This window comes from Parasteatoda tepidariorum, chromosome 1, assembly GCF_043381705.1.
Source record: "Parasteatoda tepidariorum isolate YZ-2023 chromosome 1, CAS_Ptep_4.0, whole genome shotgun sequence".
NCBI lineage: Eukaryota > Metazoa > Arthropoda > Arachnida > Araneae > Theridiidae > Parasteatoda > Parasteatoda tepidariorum.
The window spans coordinates 86,338,240-86,361,984 of NC_092204.1; the positions used below are offsets into that span (position 1 = coordinate 86,338,240).

General features: G+C 26.6%; 1 protein-coding gene across 1 annotated transcript in view; it reads right to left on the bottom strand.

Moving 5' to 3' along the window:
• Positions 1-22,731, bottom strand: part of LOC107445623 (TBC1 domain family member 8/9) — a 32,546-nt gene extending 9,815 nt beyond the window's left edge. The window contains exons 1-21 of the mRNA XM_016060054.3: positions 22,575-22,731; positions 20,894-21,005; positions 19,061-19,112; positions 18,899-18,979; positions 18,472-18,645; positions 17,178-17,311; positions 16,501-16,566; positions 15,062-15,138; positions 14,143-14,268; positions 13,452-13,584; positions 12,595-12,705; positions 10,526-10,617; positions 9,429-9,478; positions 8,848-8,974; positions 6,411-6,519; positions 5,203-5,392; positions 4,852-4,998; positions 3,810-3,921; positions 2,992-3,052; positions 1,610-1,786; positions 859-966 (exon numbers count right to left, since the gene is read on the bottom strand). Coding sequence (XP_015915540.2) covers positions 859-966; positions 1,610-1,786; positions 2,992-3,052; positions 3,810-3,921; positions 4,852-4,998; positions 5,203-5,392; positions 6,411-6,519; positions 8,848-8,974; positions 9,429-9,478; positions 10,526-10,617; positions 12,595-12,705; positions 13,452-13,584; positions 14,143-14,268; positions 15,062-15,138; positions 16,501-16,566; positions 17,178-17,311; positions 18,472-18,645; positions 18,899-18,979; positions 19,061-19,112; positions 20,894-21,005; positions 22,575-22,618 — 2,283 coding nt within the window. The 5' untranslated portion in view covers positions 22,619-22,731. The remainder of the gene's footprint in view (positions 1-858; positions 967-1,609; positions 1,787-2,991; positions 3,053-3,809; positions 3,922-4,851; positions 4,999-5,202; positions 5,393-6,410; positions 6,520-8,847; positions 8,975-9,428; positions 9,479-10,525; positions 10,618-12,594; positions 12,706-13,451; positions 13,585-14,142; positions 14,269-15,061; positions 15,139-16,500; positions 16,567-17,177; positions 17,312-18,471; positions 18,646-18,898; positions 18,980-19,060; positions 19,113-20,893; positions 21,006-22,574) is intronic.
• Between the last annotated feature and the right edge of the window lie 1,014 nt (positions 22,732-23,745).

The following is a 23,745-nucleotide window of genomic DNA, read 5'->3' on the forward strand; positions in this document are numbered from 1 at the left end:
TAGATAAAGATCTGTAAGCAGACTCTATATTCAAAGGAATCATTATTACATGAACTTACAATAGGCACAATAAGCAACAATTATGCAATATGTTGTAATTATAAAATAAATCTTGCAGAATGTACATTTTTTGTAAGTATATTATACAATATTTTTTGTTAAATTAAATTATTCTCTGGTAAACTATTTTGATTAATACAAATTTCTATTAAGTTATTTAAACATTCATATTTTTAGTTGACATCATTGTAAATACAAATATATTGAATATTAAAACATTAAGTGGATAAACATTTTGAATATTAAGACATTTTTGTTGCAATTTTTTATATCAACCGCTGTAAACTTATAGGCTACTTTTCAGTTAGCCATAAGCAAGCAAAAAGCAACCAAAAAACGTAGACCTTAGCCAACTGTTTTTAAATTTTATTTATTTTTTAACACATTAAAATAAAATAAAAATAATAAAAAATAATTAAAAAATAAAAACAGATTAATTTTTTGCAGATCGGCGAACTAAAAAGTACAACTTTCAGTTTAGTTAAAATTTTTTACACTTGGAAAAAAATGAAATGTCTTAAAATTCTTTGAATTTAGCTCTGAATAAAAATTGGCAATTAGTTTAAATGATAAAATTATCTCATTTATCATTGCATGAATCTGATTATGATTGTTTGAATGATATGTAGAAAAATAAAAACAAGTTTTAAATGTTTAAATATTAATTCCAAAATAGAGAACTAATGCAATTACTTTGAATGAGCAAAGATAAATCACTTTTTTTAAATTAAAAAGAAACTTAATAAAAAATAATTATTGAAACACATATGCAATAGAATAGGAAAAATAAAGTTTTACCTGAACTACACGTAATCTTTGGCGCATTCTAAGCTGCTCAATTGTATTATTTGTAATAAATCCATACTGAGCATAAGCTTCTTTAACTAACTTGTTAACATGGATTTTCTAAAGAACCAGACAAAAAAGTTACAATATGTGATACAAAATATCAATAATGATAAAAATAACAAAAAATCAAGTATGTACTTAAATAATATATATAAAAATAAATCATAATCAAATAAAGTCTTTAAATTTTTGAAGCTTAGTAATGCAAAGAAAATAATATTAAAAAGAGAAAAAATGTTGCCTATCATGACAAAATCGCAAAAAGCATTGAAATTTTGCCCACTTCTGAACTGAGGCAAAGAATATAATTTAGAAACAAAAAATCAGTTTAGAATAGAAAAAAATATGCAGTTATCATGGAAAGAAACAAGCTTGAAAAAGAAACATCTTGAAACAAGATGTTTTGACTAAAAGCTTTTTAAAACATCAAATAAATATGTTTAAAATTTTTTTATTTTTTTACTTAGATTGACAATTATCAAGTTTCTAGTTAGGCAGATTTGACTGCATTTAATGAGCTGCATTGATGCATTTTACTTAAGTTCCTTTTATAAAAGAACAATTTTCACAAAAGCAATTTTTATGTGAATTTACAGAGCCACAGACTAAATTAAAAACATGTAAATAAGTAAAAGAGAACATTGCTTTATCAAAACAAAATAATTGATGTCATTTAGTTTTTTCTTCATGTTTAACATACCCGTTTAGAAAATTCAGGAATGAAGTTTTGGTAGCTAATAAAAGACGAATTCTCCTCTTTAGAAACAACACTGCTTAAATATTCACTTAAAATAGTCATGGCTTCTCCATCATCATTTGATGCAAGAAGATCCTGTCTGTTCGCTTCCAAAACTTTAAGAGCGATTTGAAAAACAACCTACAGAAGAAATATAGCTAGTATAAGAATTTCTTTAAATAAAAATACTAATTTCAAGAATTTAATAAATTATATTATAATTTTCAAAAAATTCAATAATTAGAATAGTAAAAAGTGGAGCAATTCCAGAATGGTTGAAATTTACTAGTAACTTTTAAAATAATTGATAGTAACTCTTTCTTTCAACTTTAATACAGAAATAAACCAATTTAGTTTTATTATAAATTCAAAGTTGCCAATATATCAGTCTTCAGGAAACGAAATGCCCTGTCTCTACATCGAGACCAATAACTACAGTGCAGAACCCGTTATCCGGAAATCAGAAAACCGGAACGAAATTCGATACATTTTCCCGCTATTTTTTAAAAAAAAAAAATTTCCCTCATAAGATGTTAGGATTTTTCTTTCTTTTTTGAAAGATGTTCACCTTACCATCATTTTGGAAATAATCATTAGTGTATTACTTCATCGTTTTTTCTTCTTTTTAAGATTATTTCCACAAAAAAATTGTTTTTTAGTTGGGTTTAACAATAAAAAAACGGCTTTTTGTAGCGATTCAGAAAACCGGAAAAATCCGTTATCCGGAATAGCGATGGTCCCGATTGTTCCGGATAATCGGTTCCCTACTGTACTATGAAATGTGCTATGGCAGAATTTACAAAGGTTTTATAATAACAATAAAAGAATAATTAGGGTGATTGTGTTCTTATGAAGATTGTGAGTTTATGAATCATCCTATGAAGATTGTGTTGCAGACAGACAACTATATTATTTTTTTTCCAAAAAGCTTTAATTTCATTCGGGTTAGCAAAACTTGGACAGAATCAAGTCAAAGATTAGTATAATTTTAAACAATTTTTAACGCATTAATCTCAGTTAAATTAAATTAATTAGCAACGAATAATCATTGCTCGTAATGACATATAATTAATCAAATCAGTCTTGTTTCCCAAAAATCTTTACACTCTTAATTTTCAGAACTTTAAAAAAAATACACAAAATTAAAACAATTTTAAAGGAAAAATCAAAACTTTTTTTACTCATTTTTAACTGCATTTTTTCTTTTTCCTTTTATGATAACGGTTATGATATGATTTTTTAAGAATATAATAATAATATTTTATGTGAGTTGAAGTTTAATTTTAATATAATCATAGATTAAATTATGAATAGTAAGAGATAAAAAAAAAAGGCAGTTCACGTACTTTTGCACCATCATAGAAAAAACAATCAACTATATTAACAGCAGAATGAAAAGGAATGACACTGAAATAGAAAATTAAATTATAAATTAATCTCAATCAAAAGAAAAAAATAAGTAATTACATCAAACTATATGGTTTAAAAATAAGTTTTAATTTATTTTCAACCATAGCCAAATCCCTTACATCCTTATTCAGTTTGGGTTTCAGGTGTCTTATTTCGTTTTTATTTTGTAAACGAAAGAAAATAAGTGATTAGATCGAACTAGTTGGAGAACAAATAAGTTTTAAATCACACTGGATGAAAATCAAAACACCTCTATCATTATTAAGCTTGAGGTTTCATAATGTATTATTTTGTAACTGAATTTCGGCATCAACAACAAAATCAAGTACCATGTGAATTACAGTCATAAGAGATAGAAAGGAGACTTTCAGTCAAAAAGTACTCAATGGGAAATCTACCACCCACCATATTCTTCAAACATTGCTTACTCAGATTTTGACAACCACTTGTTTTAGATAATAATTCCTAGATTTACTGAGCAGTTTTTTTTTTTCCTTCTTTTTTTTTTTTTTTTTTTTTGTATCTTCACAAAACAACAAATTCCAAAGCATATGTAGATTAAGTTGCCTCTTAAGATCAGCAATCTATGCTGCCAGAAAATTAGGAAAAGTAGATTCTAACTATTGCCAATACATAAAGTTATCAATTTCTATCCATTTCTGTACAACAAAAACCCTATTTTCATAATGAATCAGAGGAAACCTATTTACAAACCAAAAATAAAATTAAAGCAAGTAACTAAAATATAAATTACCTTAGAAATATGGTTAAAAACCATGATAGAGATATCATAGATAAGACACCAAACGGCACCAGTTTTTTATGAATATCTGGCAGATGCTCACTAGTCAAATGTTCTAAAACTCCTAAAAATCAGACATACACGTTATAAACTCAGCAAAACCAACAAGTCTGTTTTTTAATGTTTTTTTTTTTTAAAAAAAAAACTCTAAGTGGCAAAATTAAATTTTCTTCCAACCCTGAAAGCAATCTTTATTTAGGAATGGATTGCTTTAGAGCATATTTATCTAAAAAAAAGGAAATAAATCAGACAGTAACATACTCAACATGAGTGAAAATAGCAACAACAACAAAAAAACACAGCTTTATCAAGCAATTTGAGTTTCATTTTAATTAATTATTTATATTTAATTTGCCTTTCCTCACATTTGATAAAGTTTTCAGACATTTTCAAATCGTGACTAGTTGTAACATGTGCTTTACTTCATTTTGCGTCTTGAGACTATTAATGATTCCTATTTATAGCTTTAAAACCTTTTTTTGTATTTATAGTTTTTTTGCGAGTCTCCTAGCTTGCTTCATTTCTGTTTTTTATGCTGCTTTGCACTTAATTTAGTTATTTTTTTTACATAAGAACATAAATATACATATTCAAAACAACATTAAAATAATACATGTTATGTTAAAGAAAAAAAAATATTATAAAATAAAAATTAATTCAAACAAATCTGTATAAGCAACACTCTTTAAATTAAAGAATTCTATGTATTATTTTTCAAAGAAATAATAGAAATTTTAAAAAAAATTGACTTTAACAGAATATCTTAATTTTACTTTTAAAAAAACTTTACTAATTGAAACCAGCATTTTTAACTGTTAACTCAAAGTTCAGATCTGCTACTTCCTGCGCTGTGGACATGTTTTTCTCAACTGAAAAATTTGATGAAATTTTTGTACGCTTGATTTTTGTCCATTGAGCTTGGTTTTAAAAAGATTAATAGAAAAAAAAATAAGCTTAATTCAATGCTAATGTGAATAATACTAATAAGAAATACCTTGATCTACTAAAGCTCCAACAACTTTTGTATTAAAATAATCAGGTAGCAACCTTTCACAAATAGCAACAAGCAACCAGAATGCTTCTTCTTCAGAAGCATAAATTAGCAAGACAGACGTTACAATATTCATAGCTTGGCAATAACCTGAATATAGATCAAAGAATATTATTTTTAATAATTAAAAATCTATAGTTATATAAATATTAAAATGTAATTATCTAAAGGAAAAATTCTAAGTATTTAATTAGTAAAATTGTTTTACATGAAGCATATTATATTTTAAATTAAATTGATGAAGAATTAGTAATCAAATTAAAAATCTGTTTAAAAATTTTAAATAGTTCTCACCAATGCTAGGATTCCTCCATGCATATGCAGTTAAAACTCTTCTAAGAACATCAATACCAACGTCAGACTGAAAAGCCTCATGTTCAGGTAGTGAACGGTGCAAATCTCGCTCTATTTCATCTGCTGCAATACTTTGCTTCCCCTGACTCTGATGCACTAGCCATTCATAATATCCAGGATAAAAAGCCAGCTGGTTTAAAGGGAGAAAGAATTTTTAATCTCAAATAAATTACCTAAAAAAATATTTTAAAAGAAACAGAACTAGGGTGCTGGATTGTTTCATTAACTATGTCATAGGCATTTTAAACAGGGACATGTTATAATATTTCAAAGAATCTGTAAATTTATAAAAATTAAATTTACTAATATAAGTAAGTAATTACAAGAGTTTTTATGGGCTAAAAAGAATACTAACATAAGATCAATATTTATAAAATCCTAATTAAACAACTAGTCCTGTACTGTTGCGAGTGTAGGAAGATAAACTGCTGGTCTTTAAAAGAAACATTTTCAAGAAAATTTATAGCTCTGTGAATGAAAATAATATACGGCGAATACTTTATAACAATGAGCTCTACAAAAAATAAAAAAGCCCACATCATCCAAATCATTATGGCATATCGTAAAAGAGGTCACTTGTAAAGACTAGAAATCCCCAATCCTGAAAGGAAACTGACTTTTGGTAAACCCTACGGTTGGCAACAGGAAAGGAGGATTGCCCAGCCATCGGGTGGCTGGACAATGTAGGAAAAGATCTTGGCTTGTTAGATGTTGGAGAACAGTGACCTTGTGACCTAGACAGTGACCGTGGAAGCTGCCTGGGATGGCATTGGTCTGTTCTAGGTCATAACATTGAAGAAGAATTACCTGCTACTCAAATTAATAAAACACCTGGTGTAATTGGTTTTAGCAGTATGAAATAAAAAGGCAAAACATATTTTGTTTATATTAGAAATTTTTGAAAATATTTTTTAAAACACACAAATAATTTAGATGCCTTTTGATAAAAAATATTAACGAAGCCTATATCCAATAGCTTGCTCTAGAAAAGTATTTAATATTCAGCGAAATTTTTGCAGTTTTCTTATTATAACAGAGATAATTTTCCATAATATTTAATGTTAAGATTAAAATGCAGACTGAAAATTTTAATTGATTAATTCAGATGTTTTATTTTTTCAAAACAATGAAATTAGCTTTAATATTACCTCATTTACAGCCCCAGAATACAACATCCACAATTCACCACGTAGTTGAACAGGTATACCTTTCAACACGAGCTCTCGATCTTTGACAGTATGATAACTTAAAATGCCTCTACAAAAAGAAAACATATTTTTTTTAAAAAAATGATAGTATAATTCTGGAAAATAGATTATTTATATTTGCATACTTATTAATTGTGTTGTAATATTAAAAAGCTATCTATATGATTGAGTATATAATTATAACTGGAAAAGATACAATAACAGTTATTTTAAACAAGCATACAATAATCTGACTGACCTGCCCTCAGTTATCAGGCTCTTATTTATCGTAATTTTGAATTTCTGTTTGACTCTTTTATTATCTTATTTCATTTTATGAGACAGTGCATTTAATATTGCACTAACCCTTAGTGAAATTTAAGTACTAAAAATTTCTTTTATCAGTTCACTAAAAAATCTTAAACATATATTTGTTTATTTATATATATTTTTTATATACTATTTTTCTTCCTCTTCTTTTTCCTCGGGAATACATTATAACAAACCATTAAATTCATTCAGTAGCAATCTTCAAAGACTGTTTAGTGGCACTGTTAAAAAATGTACATAATTCAGAAATCTTACCCCTTGAATGTATATAGTCTATTATGGAGATACTTGCTACTAAAAAAATCTCTAGGAATAGGTATTATTATGGATTCTTATTATTTAAGTTGGATGAAAGTAGTAAAATTGACATCAATATTTTACTCTTATCCATAATTATGAAACTGGTTTAGATTTATTTTACTTTTAAGCTTGCAGTTTTTCATTCTATTGTTCTTATTTCCTTTTATTTCTTTATTTACTTTATTTTTTAAATTTTCATTTATTTGTTTATTTCTATTTTATCTTATCTTACCTTTGAATCTTGACACCTGAGATTTCCTGATGTCAAGACCTCTTGAGGTCTTTATTTTTGAGAGGAAAACGAATAGTCCTCCAGTGGGTGCCAGCCTATTGTGGTGTTTGGGGCAATAAGCAGGCAGATTTACTTGCCAAAAAAGGTGCCAATTTGCTACAATAACCAAATACAGCAACTTCCTTTTAGAAAATCAAACTGTCCCTAAAACCAACTCATTGCGAGACCTTCAGACTCGCACAGCTTTGAAAAGTTTAATTCCTGACAACCCAAGACGTGATGCAGTTGCGGCCTTCCGCTTATATACAGGCCACGATTGTCATTCTGCTCACTTATACCGCATACGCCTTTCCACCATGCCTTTCTGTCCACTTTGTAAATCTGGAGAGAAATTGGGCAGGGATCACCTGCTTCTATGTGGGGCCCTTCATGGACACACTGAGTCCTCAAGATATTGGGAAGCAAGAGAACTTTTAAGGCATTGACTTCGGTCTTCTTTCTTTGTTATCCTACGTACATTTGTATTCGTTATTTATTCCATCTTTCTATTTGTACTTTTTTGCCTTACCATTGGAAATAAAAAAGAATAAAAAACCTTTGAATCTTTTTCTTATCTTTTTTATTATCTTACCATTGATCTTATCTTATTGTTGTGTTATGTTATTGATATTTTCTTAATTTTTCAGAGAATCCAGTAGAAAACTTCAATATTTCTAACTGTATTAATTTCTTCTTAAAGTTAGAAGGGTAATCGAATTTACAGCAATAAGGAATAAAATATTTGTTTTCAAGAAATCTGTAAAAAAATATATATACAAGGAATAAGAACCATAAATAGTCATTGTGTCAAAACCATTGTTGCCAACCAAGGGACACAAAGCTTTAGAAGCCAGTTTTAAATTTCTTCACATTTTAAGAAGTTTATCATTTAAAGGCTAATTTTTTATTTAATAATAATTCACGATTTTTACATCTAATCGTTTAATTCTTCTACCTTAAATGAACCCAGTGAATTCTCAATTTTTAAATATATATTTTCTATGAATTTTTATTTTGACGGAAAAGTGACAAAAATATTGTCAATGCAGCAATGGAAAATATTTTATATTGACACGAAATGTTTATTTTTAAAAGTTCTGGTTTTTACACAAATTCAAATAATTTGTAATAAAAAGAGAAGTAGAGAATATTTCCACTCTTTTCTCAAGATGGAAACGATTGAACTTTTCAGATTATTTTTTGAACAGCAGCGACATCAAAACAGCAAACTCCAAAAGCTACGTTTTAGAGATGTGATCCAAGTACTAATTTGTTACCTCATCCATATTCTGATGAAAAAGCTTGTCTATAGAATTTAAACAATTGCCAACACTTAACTGTAATTTAACTTAAACTTTTAGAGCCTTAAGATAATTTTTAGCAGAATATTACATTTTGAAGGCTTGAAAAGTTATTATAAATGTTGTTTTGAAAAATATTTAGATTTCTAAAGACATAAAGAAACCTTAAATGAAAAAAAAGCAAATTTTTTCTCACCTTCCATATTCAGAAAAGTGGTGATTCCATAGTTCAACCTTTTTCATTTCCTCGGGGGTTTCGATAACAGACTCTGGGCGGAACGATTTATACAAGGCATCTTGAATATTCCAATGACGCTTGCTACCTACAATTGTTAGAAAAAGTATTATGTACTTTTAAAATTAATAATTTTATAACCATCAGACCCATTTTAATTTGATATAACTTGAGCTATAAAACAAAAATCATCAAAATAACTTTCAGAAATTAGATGAATCTAAAAATGTGACTTTATAGATATTAAAGTGTTTTGTTAATGATGTTAATTTTGTAGTTGATGTATCAGATTCTTTATGTGAAAGACTCATACAACAAAGCATAAAATTACTTTGGAATTCACTTTTATTAAAATTTAAAATAAGTTTAAATACGTTTGAAACAATAAAACTGTTTCCATAAAAAATACATCCTATATTTAGTCACATTAAATAAATAAAAAGTATCAATCATTACACAATTAACAAAAAAGCTGAAGTCTGCAAGCATCGCTTTAGAAAAACACATAGGATCTTAATAAAATAAGAATTAAAAATACAAACCACTTGAAGATGAATCAATGCTTCCATTTTCAGAATTTCTGTTTTCATAACTGGGGGAAAAAATCAAAAATAAGCAATTCAGTATTCAAATGAAACACTAATCAAATTCCTAAAAAAATTTAAAAGGAAAAATAAACAATACATTAAAACAAGCCAAAAATATTCTATTAATCCAAAGCATTGTCATTTTAATACTTTTTATTTTCTTTAGTGGTCTATATTTTTTAGTTGTTAGAAATTATTTGCTACAAAAATTGTAGCTTTCAATGAAAGAAACCCTTAACTATCTTTTTTTCTAAACAAAAACATTCCTTTTTTTGTGCTTTTTAAACCTTCCAATTAATATATCTTGATTAATGTTGTAACTCATAAGTGCAAGATATTTTTTTTCCTTTTCCATACTTTATCATTGAAATATTTATTTTACATGTTCACCTTTTTTTAGTAGTTAAACTTTTTATGTAAACATGCACTTTAATTACATGAAATTTTATTTTTAGCTGACAAAAAATCCTCCTTCAATTACATGTAAGTTAAAGCCTTCTAGAGTTAAATCCTGATCATCCTACATCTTTGGGACCAGGGATAAGTCAAAAAATCAAAATCATCCAACAATCTGGGGACATTTAGAAGTGGGATAAGTGAGGTCAGATAAACATTAAAAGATGAGTAAAATTAATTAATATAAGTAGTAGCAGTAATAATTGCTTAAAAAACATTAGCATAAATAACATTACAATATCAAGAAAAAGAAATATTGACATAATTTCTGTTTTGTTCTTCGATTAGCCAAACCAAATTATTTGGATTAGTTACCACCATAATTGGGTAACATCAGTTGTAATAATGATGGAACATGTTTGAGATACTTTTAATGCGCTCTGGAAGGGATGTCAGATAAATGAAGTGCCGTATGATTGAGCTTTAGATAATAGGGGTTTTACTATGCTCTTATTGAAAGTCAAATCAAACTTATAACTTTTACAGCAAGCAGCAGTTCAAGAATAATTTGTCCTTTGCAAGTGAATGAAAATAATAACTAGAAAAAAAGTGTCCAAAATCTAGAAAAGATTTTAAATAAATTTAAACAAACTTACACATGATTTACATCAGGTACTTTAGCTAAAAGTTCTGAAACCTTTTGAACAACAAATTCTAAGTCTTCCAAGTCAGAGAATACAAAATTTTTCTATATATAAAAACAGAAAATAAATTGAATATACGAAAAAGAAGAATGTCTTAGAACAATATAAAAAATGCCGATTAGCAACAAAAATAGTGAAAGTAAAAAATACCCAATAAGCAACAATTATATACAAAATAAAAATTAAGTGATTCATGAGTTCAGATAAAGAATGTATATATGTTCAGCGTTAAATTTATTTATTTATGTACGAATCTTAAACACTGAATTTGATATAAACCAAACTTTAAAAAAGAGGTAGTAAAGCTCTTTCAGAAGAGTGCGACTTTTGGAAGAAAAATTAGCATGCAATATCACTTACAACTTTCTCAACATAAAAAAATAATAAATAAAAAAGTAAAAAAATGCTAAAGGCTTAATTATGTGATTCTTACTCAAACAGCATTTTTTCATATAAGTTTAAGTAGTAGAGATTAATATATAATAATGTAACAAAACAAAAACTTTTTTAAAGATTCAATCAGTTATGCATAAAATAAAGATTATGCAGAAAATAAAGATAGATTAGAGTATGCATAATAACTTGAAAATTACTAAATAGAAAGACTAAGAGGCATTTGAATACGTAATTTTTTCAGCAAAGTCATCATATAAAGATACTAACAAAATTATGTATTTTAGGTACATATTAGTTAATTTAAGAAGATATTTTGATTTATATTCATAATAGAAAACACCTGTTCACAAACATATGTTAATCCAAATGTACTATAATATCTAATAGCTAAATTGTGTAAATTTGGAAAATTTACATGGTTACGTTGAATTGTTGTACTAACGACTGCTACTCTTCTGATGCTGATCTACAGCCAAAATCAGATGAGATATTTAATATGCAAGATCTTTATTATAAGAACCAAGTCATTTATTATACAATCTTCTTAAAGATACTCACAAAAATAGTGATTATTTATTATAATTTAGATGCTTATCAATTAATTTAGGAAGATTAAATACATTCATGATAAAAAAAAACATTTGCTTAAATCATATGTTGATTAAAATCTATAAAATCTGAGAGACAAATTGTGCAAAGATTTCTGCACTGATATATTCAGAAGCGGTTGAATAAGAATTTTATGAAACAAAGTTCCTGAAAACACAGTAGGGTAGGCATGCTCATTCAAGATTTAAAAAGGAAAATAAAGGTATTAAAGTGTATTTTAAAAAGGCTGATGATTTAAATGTTTTTTTTAAAAAATTGGTGTACTTAAATTTTTATTATAATTTATTTATTATTTTTTTAATAAATATTTTGTTTATTAATGTAACATTATCATATATATTACTCTTTACTTTGACATTACTTGATTTAAAAAAAAATTCAACCATTTATTGCTTATTTTTTTTAATTAAAAAATCAATTATCTGTTGATTTATTTTTTTCCCATGTTAAATTATTAAAATTTCATTGTATTTTTATAAAAAAATATATTACTCATCTTCTGATAATAAAAAAAAATTAAAAAATTTTGTATGCATAAGGTAACAAAATACAAAATACATAGCTTTATTTACAGTACACTTGTTATTGACATTTCCATCCAGTAAAATATATATAAAACGTTTTATTCATATTATTCATAAATTAACTTTATAACAATCTAAGCAGAGTGGTAAACGTGGTTTCTATTTTACAATTTAATATTTTGATCAATATTAGAAAAATATTTCAGAAATGATTTACTTAAAATTTTCTGTTGACAATGATACAGAAATTTGCAATAAATTAACATAAATATTTTAACAGTAAATATTTTCGATGATAAATCAGTTGAAGCTGTAGTTAAAAAATGGCAAAGCAATAAAAAAAGGCAACAAACAGTTTTGATAAACTAAAAGAAATTACATTTCTAATAAAAATACTGTAATTTCTAATACAATCTTCGCTTTTCATCATATCAAAGTCTTTGTCATATTAGCAAAATTTAACCAATACAATACATAAAAAATATTTGATACCTTGTCCTTGGTGGTGATAAGCAATGCATTTCTAATAGAACCCTGATTTACAACTTTTTCAACTATAGACATTTCTCTCATGGGTATTATTAAAGATACAAGATATCTCACCTAAAAGAGAAAGCACGACATTGATTATACTTATTTAAAACACAATCAAATTATCATTAAAAATTTTAATCAACAGCATATCAATTAATCAAAAAAAGTATTCTTATTATATAAAAAGAAATATATTACTCAGTGAAAATAAAATACACAAAAAAAGTCTTATATTTGGCATTTGTTAACTGAATACCTGAATGAATGATATTCATTTATAAGCTATGAGATAATAACAAATTACAGAAAAGGGTTTCTTTTCTTTTATTACTCATTCACAAGCTTACAATTTGAAAAATCTACAAATTCCTAACACTCATTTAATAAGCTTCTGTCATAGTGTTCACACGCTATAGATCTTAAATTAATGCCTATAAATAGTTTTACTAAGATTTCTTTTCGGTTGTTTGTTGCTGAATGTACCTGGAACCTTCTTCCACTCCAAACACACTCAAAAACATTTCTTTATTATGGGAGTCCCTAACCTTTTTGTGCCAAAGAACACATTCTTAAACCTAAAAAGTGCTTAACTAGGTATTATCTTAAAAAACCCCAATAACCCCCCCCCCCAAACAAAATTAGGTTTTTCTTAAACCCTGCTGAAAATACACATATCTGGTGCATAAATAAGTAAATTAGTAGGATCATAAAAAGTAGCATTGAGTAAATAAAGTTTCAAGAACAAAAATAACTTACATTTTCTCATAAACAGAATATTTCAAAAACAAATGTTAGAAACTTCAACTTTTACTTACTTCACTTTCAAAACAAATGTAGCTGTTTGACAAAAACATCTTTCCCCAGACATGCTGCTTATTGTAAGGTGTCCAGAGAGAACATTCAGTGCTGCCATCTAATTTCTCTTCTAGGGGTAACCGAAAATTTGATCTGGAAATTTAAATCCCACAAATTAACAAAAATGTAGGATCACTCCTTCGTAGTTCAAAAGAAAATGTTATAGGAAAAATTGATAGCACCATCAGTTCATGCATAATTTTAATAATTTCAAAAATATTTATGAATTTTATAAATAAATTCATTTGTTGTTGTTTTCGTGTCCATGGATCTTCAGATCACATCAAAGGTCTGGACTATTGCGGCTGCCAGCTTCAGCGCCTCTTGACAATAAATTCATTTAAAACATTCTAATGAACTTTTCAGAAAGAAAAAAAAATTCCACATTAAAATCTCTTTAAAATAATTAATAATTAAAGTAAATATACAAATATTTTTTTTAATGTCCTGAATTTTATTCCGAAATAACTTGCTAAAATTAAATAGAACTGACAATACAAATTAGTATTTATTATACCGCTCAATATCTGACAACATACAGACATAAAAAGTTAAAAGTTGCAGGTGTAGTTGCAGAAACAGTGTCACACGAGGTAAAAATCTGATGACAATGAATAATCTTTAAAATTATAATTAAGATCATATTATTACCTGTAAGCTTCACTGTGAGCACGAGCATCCAAGTCCCTTTTTAAATAAGAAGGTTTTTTTGGCACATTTTTACTCAGTTTATTGACTAAATCTGTATCTGCCTCAAAATTTTCTTCTGAAATTAATCTAAAATAGAAAGATATTTCAAATTAATATGAGTAAATCTCTCTTAGGAACTTCACTTACTAAAAAAAAAGAGTATTAAATAAAATTTTATCTAAGTACAAAAGTTATTATATGATCACAAATCAAAATTTGGCTCTTCTGTGTTATAAGGCTTAAAAAGAAAATTAAAAAAAGTACACATTTTATGATGGCAACATAGCAGTAACAGTGACTAAGTATTATTATTACATCATTATAGTCTTTCTTTTTACTTTTTAATTTATTAATATATTTTGATGAGTAATCATTATTGCTATATTATTGTACCATAGAGTAATTTGCTTAGTTGTAAAACTATTAATTTAACTATAATTTACTGTTATTCTTTTTAATTTATATCAAAATATATTTCAATGAGTAAGCAGAATAGATATACACAATATAGAATTTAAATAAGTGGAATTATTTTATTAATTAATAGTAATAAATTAGAAACAGCAATTAATTTATATAAATATATCGAATATTAATTTATATATATATTTATATCAAATATTTTCTGTATATCTATCGATAAATTAAGTAAAAGCCACTTCATTATTGTAATATTGACAGGTCATCAATTTTCAAGCCATAATCTTATTCCGTTTAAATATATAATTGTACAAACTTAGGGGCAAATTATGCAAATTAGGACTTACAGTTTTAACAATGTTTTTTATGAATTTTAAAAACCCCATAACACAGAAGTACTCAACATTTTAACTTTTAGATTCCAAATTTTTTTCCAAATTTAAACAAAAAAAATTATTACTTTTTCATGGCAATGTTTGCTAACTGTTGCATAAGAGTAAATGTTTCATCTAACTTTAAGAACATGGAGAAATGGAACTGGAAAAAAAACATTTAAATAAGAATTAATCAAATAAAACTTTAATTTGAGTTAAACATATCAGCTTTAGGTTTTAATGCTCAATTTAATCCAACTAAATAATGTAACTATAATTTCCATACATTTAAACTTCTTTGCACCCATGACAAATAATAATTAAATTTACTGTAAAACATTTTGCAGTTCCAGTTAGATTTTTGAAAGTTCTAAATCAGACCTTTTCTCTAATCTTTTCTAATCTAAAAATGAATGATTATACAATGCCAAATGTTCGCATCAGTATCTGAAAGATTTGATACCAAAAAATAACTGAGTTGACTAACAGAAAATCTACTTCATGTAATGAACAAGATAGTATTTATTTTAATTCAAATTTAACAATAATGAGAATAGAAAATTTTCAATTCCAGTTATATTTTTTAAAGTTCTAAATCAGATCTAATCTTTAATTTTAAATTAATGATTAATTAATCTTTAAATTAAAAATCTTTCTAATCTTTAAATTAAAAATTAATGATTATACAATGCAAACGTTTGCACCAGTATCTGAAAAAATTGATACCAAAAAATGGCTGAGTTGCCTAACATAATATCTACTTCATGCAATGAACAAGACAGTATTTATTTTAATGCAAACTTAACAATAATGAGAATAGAAAAGCAGAAATTATAATCGCCTGTTTTGGGTGATAATATAAAAGTGAATGAAAACCTCTGTTTACCAGAAAACTAAAGCACTTTCAGTACACACTTATTTCATTGGAAGGAAAAACTCTCTTCCCTATACATATCTATACCTGACCATTCTACATGCTATTAAATCCGTAACACAATCTACCTTAAATAACTAGGCATTTAAAAATAACTAGTCGCTTAAAAGAAGTTGAAAAAGAACCTGGCCATATGACCCTTCAGAAAAAATTATTACTAATAAAAATTGTCATTAGTCATTTCTGTATAGACTCCCTGCTCAAAGGCTCTAACTCACTTTTCATAAATTTTGATGAATTACCAAGTAATTTTGGTTCAAATAGTTCATGAGTCTGATAACTGAAGAAATATTAATGTTATGATAAATAACTAATTTGATGATTAACCAGAGAGTTCCTACCAAACGGGCATTGTATTAAGAAAGATGGAATTTTGTCTCCCATTAAATATAATTATAAATACTTATATTTCTATTGATTTTTCTTAAATGAATCAATGAAAACAAAAATTAATGATTTAAGATACAATAATTAATGTAATATTTTCTCGCGGCATATGAATGCCTTAAAATTACTATCTAATGTGATAAATGTAAAACAAAGACATCATTTAAAATAATCTCACTTTCAATAAACAGGAAAGTACATTACCTTTTTAGTTCTTGTAAGAACACTTATACTGTCTGGAAAAACTAAAGAATCATTCTTCTCAATTTGCTGTAAGGACAATAACAGATTAGGAATGTAATAAACATACATAGAAATAAAAAAACTTAAATGAATGCATTTTTTTTTCTTTTTTACAAATATAAGACAATTTTGTGTGTAACAAATTTAAAAATTAACATTATTTTCTTCCCAAAAACTGCTTTTTATAAAATGAAAAAGAAAAAAAAAACTTTATATACTATACACTACAAATATCATTGTTTTTAAACTTTTATAAAGATAAATCATATTTTTCTAATAAATCAACTTTTAGAAAACATACCATTTATAAAATATTTAATTTATTTTAGAATAATGAGATATTAACAATAAATAATATTGATAATAATAAAAGTTTTAAGTATAGATAAATTAATTACTACATAAAAATAAAGCTATTTAATTAAATATGAAAGTATTGAGTTGCAAAACTGACTGTATGAATGTTATTACAGCACACAAAATTTATAACAAATAAATAATGAATGATTAAGATTAAACTACTTTTGAAAATATAATCAGACCTGTTCTTATTCTTTAAAATAAAATAAAAATTGTAAAAATATTAAATTTCAATTCAAAATAAGTATAAAATACAAAGCATAAGAAACATTTCTTACAGTAACATCCACCCATCTCACAACTAACTTAACTTCTTTACCAAACAGCTGAGAATGAAAGCACATGTGATTTACACTAAGATAAAGCCATCCCTGACATGGTAATTTTTTCTTCCAAAAGCAGCAAGAATAATCTAAAGAAATTAGAATTGTAAGTAAATCCATAGATATATTTTGTTATCATAATGGAAAATAATAGTCTACTAAAACAGAAACACATATTGATTAAATCAGATTGAAAGAAACACGCCACCCAGCGGTTCTGCATGTTTAAAGAGGTTCTGGACGTTGAAAGTGGTTTTGCATGTTGAAAGTGGTTTTGCACGTTGAAAGTCATATATAAATCATCCTTGATGGTAATGTACAGAAAAACTCACTTCATTTTCTACCTATAAATATTCTTGCACATAAAGCCTCTGATTTTTTGATTGGAGGAGAAAATTAGGCAGAACCACAGTTATGTATAGATAAAAAAAAAATAATGGAAGCAGTAAAAATGAAAATGTCAAAACTGCCAGTAAGTTAACTTTAGTAAATGAATAGTAAAAATTAGGAAAAGAAAAAATTAAAAAGTTGCAGCTGGATAAATTAATAAATCTTTAAAAAATAGGTCTACTTATACAGTGCTTAGGGTAATATAATAATAAGAAACATTTTCAAATTGTGCAAGAGACCATTTTAAGAGCTTTTTTTGATGAAAAACACAATTTCCATGTAGTGAATAAGCTGTTGTGTAGCTATAAAGTTCAAATTCCATAAATTTTAGTAATATTTGCTTGAAATTTGTATGAAAACAATCCAAAGGATTAGTCTGGTTTAAAAATAGCAACATTGGAAAAGGATAATTACATTAACATAAGGTTAAAAGTAAAGTCCTACATTTGCTAAAATTAATATATATGTTTTTAAATGAACAAATGGTGTTTCCATAATTTTCAGCTATAGTAATTTTTTTTTAAACTTTATTAAAACTATCCAATTTTTGAAAAGATTGGAAATTGAATATTTAGAAAACTAAAAATTGAGCATGAGCTTAAACTGAAATAGTACATACATTCCAAAACTTTTACACATACATTACAAAATTTTCAAAATAATGTTTCTCAATATTTATTATATGAAGACCAATTATAATATATCTCCTTTAGCAATTTTTAAAAGTGATATTAATAATTATGTAAAAAAACAAAACAATTTCAATATATCACTTACAATTTATCATATCTTTTTAGACATATGAAAACTAAATTATATAAATTGTATGAAAACAAAAGAACAGCAATACACAACTTACAGTTGACTAATTTTTCTTCCTTGGGCATATTGAAAAGACGAGAGAACTTTAAAGATGATACTTTATATTGCATGCTATCAGGATCTTGAGTACTATCATATGACTTCTGAGCAACTAAACTTTCAATTTTACAAGCAACAAAATTTCTCATCTCCTCTTCATTATCAAATGCCTCTGTAAAAAGAAAGATCCAGTTATAGGGATAACTATTTCAATAGGAGATTGTAGAAAAATTGTAAAACACTTTTCTATTTCATCTAATAGATAGAATTCAAGACATTTAACAGTACGTTAATTATTCAAATAACATCAAACAAAATGTACATTATATGTGCAAGCAAGAAACAACTATTTAAATGTCATTAAGTAGATAAAATAAAATTATAAAAAATATTATGTCAGAGAATTTCATGCAAATTTCACAAACCTAGAGTAGGAATGACATTTTTTTCTAACCATTCCCAATTGTCATTAATTTCACTTTTAGAAAATCCACTGGCAACAGAAACTGCAAATAATAATAATAACAAATAAATAAATGGACATAAAAAAAAATAATAACTTACAAATAAGAAATCACTTTACTTACGAGGCGACTTATCAGAGGATGAAGAATGAAGGAGTATCCTATATGGCAAAGGCTGTAATAACGAATCAATTACTATTAAAAGTTACTTTTGATTATAGTTATTGTAAATTTAGCTTTTTTAATTTAAAATATCCCTAGTTGACCAGCTTCTTTTTATGCATAGTAACCTTGTTCCGGCTAATATTAATCCTTAGTAGAAATATTTTAACTATTAGATTTTGCCAATTTACCAGTTTCTTCTTATGTTCATTAATGAAAAAGAGAGATGTATACAGAAGAAAATCGCAAACAAACTTTCTCAGATACTTCAAGATTTGAGAGTTAAATTAAAAAACACTAATAATAAATTCAAATAAAATAACTTACGTACCTGTAATGCAATTTAAAACATTTTTAATAATAATGATAATATGGATAAAATAGTAATGTAATTAAAAAAAATTTCTTACATATAAAAGTATTCTAAATTTATTTAAACATTTAAGAATAAAGGAGACAATGTTGACACTTAAATTGAACAAGATGCTAGTCAAATGTATACCTTAAACATAAAAACGATAATACAATGTTAGCTATGAATTCAGGAAATGCCTACTTAAATTGGTAAAAATTCCAGCTTAAAATATTTCAAAGTTAAATGTGGCCATTTGAAAATGTATAACTGTTTTAACTGAGGAGGAAATACAGAACATAATTTCTTATTTCTTTAACTGCCAACCTAAAATTAAATACTTCCTTCCTTGGTTTTTTCCACGTTATTCAATAGAGATATTATGCTTGGCAGGGAAATTTTTATACTATTTCATTCAAGTAACAAATCAGGTTAAAAGTAAAGAGTTTGACAAAATAATAGTTAATGTTAATACAAATCAAAACATTTTCATAACTTTTTCCCAAAGAGCAGATTTACATCTTATGCTCCACAATAAGATTTTTGATAATTAGAAGTTTCTGTGAGACGCCCGATGGCTGAGCGGTACCGCTTCGCGCTGTCGTGCCACAGGTCCTTGGTTCGATCCTTGGGCCGGGCAAGGCCGACTCAGCCTTTCATCCCTTCAGTGGGTCGATAAAATGAGTACCAAGCATGCTTGGGAACTAACACTGGGGGTTCCGCGTTCGGCTGACCACCTGACCGGAACATATGCTCCTGCACCCCAGAGCCCAAGGTCAAGAAAACTGAGATGGGCACAGTCGGCCTTGGCCCTCTTAATGGGCTGTCGCGCCACTGAGTTAGTTTTTTTTTTAGTTTTTTAGAAGTTTCTGTGGGTATTATCAAAAATAACTATTCATATTATTCTTATTATAAATTAAATAATAATTAAATGCTTACATAGAGAAACAAAAACTATTAACAACTTATACTGCAACTTGTACATAAACAGTTCTGCTACAAAGAAAAATGGTTTGGTGCGAACTTAAATTGTTCTACAACCTTCATTGCAATTGTGAGCCCTTTTTTGCTGTCTTATATTTTCAAAACCCAGTTAAAGAATACTAATAATTGACAACTTATTTATTATGCAAGCTTTGTAATTTACAGTAATGTTTAAACTCAAGTAAAAAAAATTAATAAAAATAGTCCCTTTCAATGATACTTATTCAGGAAATTTCTTATAATTATTTTATTCATTTGCTTCTAGAAAAATATTTTGTCAGAACATAGTAAATAAACACTTAGTTATTTCTTTAAGGTACCGTATTTATTCACAAAAAGCCGTATGAGGTTAAAAGCCAACCTGAATCTTTCGAAAATATTAAATTTTTTTATAATGTTTCCTAAAAACCTAAGATTAATATAAAGTGTTAAATAATGAAATTAATGGAGTTCAATACTTTTGTGTCAAACACACTGTCGAATGTGCCAACGAATAATGATGCAAGACCTCTAGTGCCATAACCTTTCCTTTGTTGAAGCACAAAATATGTGTTGGCTCTTTCACAGACCCTGAGAAATATAAAAAAAATTGCTTTGTTAAAATAAAAAATTATAAGTTAAAAAGAGCACTTACAAAAAACGCAAGACATAAATAAAATTAAATTGTAACAATATGATGAAATATAAAATGTAACTAATCCGAAGTTACATGATACTTTTCTTTTTTTTATGCTAGATTAGGGGTGCTCANCCACCAACAATTGCTTTCAATATGTCGGTCTAAACACTTTGGCATGCGGCCCTTCATTGGTCAATCTGCTGTGCATGTGGCCCTTCACTGAAAAAGGTTGTGCACCCCTATGCTAGATGTAGATAAATCTGTGTTATATAAGAAAATAAAATATTGAAAAGAATAGTCAAAGATACAAAATAAAAGGTTTAATGACTATCAGATCCTTACAAAAAAATATGTTGTTTCAACTAACTAAATATTTGTAATACATTTAACTTTGCAAAAAGATATTTGTATATCAAAACATCAAATGTAATAAAGAACAGATTAAAATTTCGCAGTTAACAACCTTAACCAAATAGATAAAGCTGATACCTAAATTAATCTTCCTCAATTAACTGATAAAGGCAGAAATTTTATAAGTTCTATAGGACAAATATCTTCACTAAAGAGCAGGATATATTTTTCAGAATATTATAGAAAATTATGCTAATCAAATTTAGCAATTTCCCTAGAAGGGGAATTTCTGCATTGGTGGCTGCACCAATATGGCCAGCAAGTTTTGGTGACAACTGGGCAGTGCCATGCAAGAAACTAAAGAATACAACCTAGTCAAAAGCAAATGCATCAGATACAGTTGTTATAAACTTGACTTGTCACTATATGTTTCTTTATTTCATTGCAATTACAAAAACAAGACAGTGACACATTAATGAACACACCTATAGCAAATAGGTACTAATATTGATACTCCAGTCTAGATATAATGCATTCAAGCAATTTCAAAAGTTATCTGGAAGAAAATAGTAATCAATATGGAAGAATAAAAATTAGTAATCAAGTTTTATACATTGCAGCACAAACTATCAATTCTCAAATTAACAATTCTTCAAAAATTATACTTAACGGCAGTTCTTGAGTCTTTTTGAGAAAAATACCTTGTAGGAAAGATTAGAGACTATTCCTGAAGAAGATAATTTTTTCAATATACAGCCCAGATAGGACATATTTTGACAACTTTAGAACAATAAAAAACAGTCTTAGAGTAGCTATTAAATTAGAAAACTTAAATATGCAAATAAAACTATTTAAAAATAATTTAATTAATAACTTTTTTTACTAGCCTTTATGGTCAGGCAATTCAGTAATTTGTGATGAACAAACATATAAAGGATTTCACGCGATTATAAAATAGATTTTAAAAACATTTCTCTTGAATTGGATAAAATCAAATGTGTAAATATAAAAAAAAACATTTAAAAAAATTTTAATTAGAAAAGAAAACGACAATATGTAATGTTTCTCCCTTATTATATGTTCATATAAAACGAAAAGAAAAACTTTGACTGCAAATATGGTATTATAATCATTCGATAAATATTAGATAGAACATATTTCCATCTCACCACAAAGACTTCGCTAAAGATACTTCCTGTGGTCTTACCCACATCGTTTGTTTTTCATTACTGAAAATTAAAAGATATAATAATACTTTTAACTCGTGACACTCAGAAAACTTTATATGTTTACATTAATGTTTACAAATTTCTACGACGACTCAGTGTTGCCAGAACTTAAGATTAAAAAGTAGCGAATGGGAGCTCCAAAAGTAGCGGATTCGAACATTTTGTAGCCCAAAAATAAATCATANAAAAATAATAAATAAATATATTTAATGTTAGTTTTTACTGATAATCTTTTGTGCGTCGAACAAAGAGAAGTACAGAAGCTGGCACCACTTTAGTAGGTTGAAATAATAATGACTTCTTCCATTGATGCTGCCATCTAGTGAGATATATTGGACATAAGAGTTTCTCGCTTTTCCTTTAAGGAATGTCATAAATTAAAATTTGCATTTTGTGAATCACAAACTGTCACGCTCACATGTTATAAAAATATTTATATTTTTTTTATTAAAAGAAGACGGAACAACAAGGGAAAGACCTGAAACATATTAATTAATTAGTGCATATACAATATTTAAAGTTACTAGATCAAACGTGAAGTGTACTTTCTCTGAATAAACATATCATTTTATTTTTTGTTGTTGTTATTTTTGTCATTTGTATTTTGTTTTGTTATATTATGAAAATCGAAAAGAAATAACTTTTAGTTACTATTTCCTTTTTTTAATAATAGTCAACAATATTTTGAATTTTAAGCTATCCAATTTTTTACATTATTTTGAAGAATATAATTTTACATAGCAAAATAAAAAATTTGAGCGAAATTGGTTGAGCATGAGAAATCAAATATTAAATGTAAGACATTTTCAGAATTTGATTTTTCTGGAACTGTTCAACTCATTTCGCACAAATTCGGTATATTGCCATGTAAAATAATTTTTTTAAATTATATTAAAGAAAACTTCCTACCTTTTTCGACTATTATTTTAAAAAAAAAAAACATTAACTAAAAATTTTTTTTTTCATTTAATCTTTGAACTAACGAATTTCATAATTGGGTGCAAAATATTTTCAATTTGCTTAAAATGTTATCAAGACATGGTGAAATATGCAAAAAGTTATACTAACATTAAGGGGTTCTAACTTTGCTCTGGCCAAACAATGGGACCGG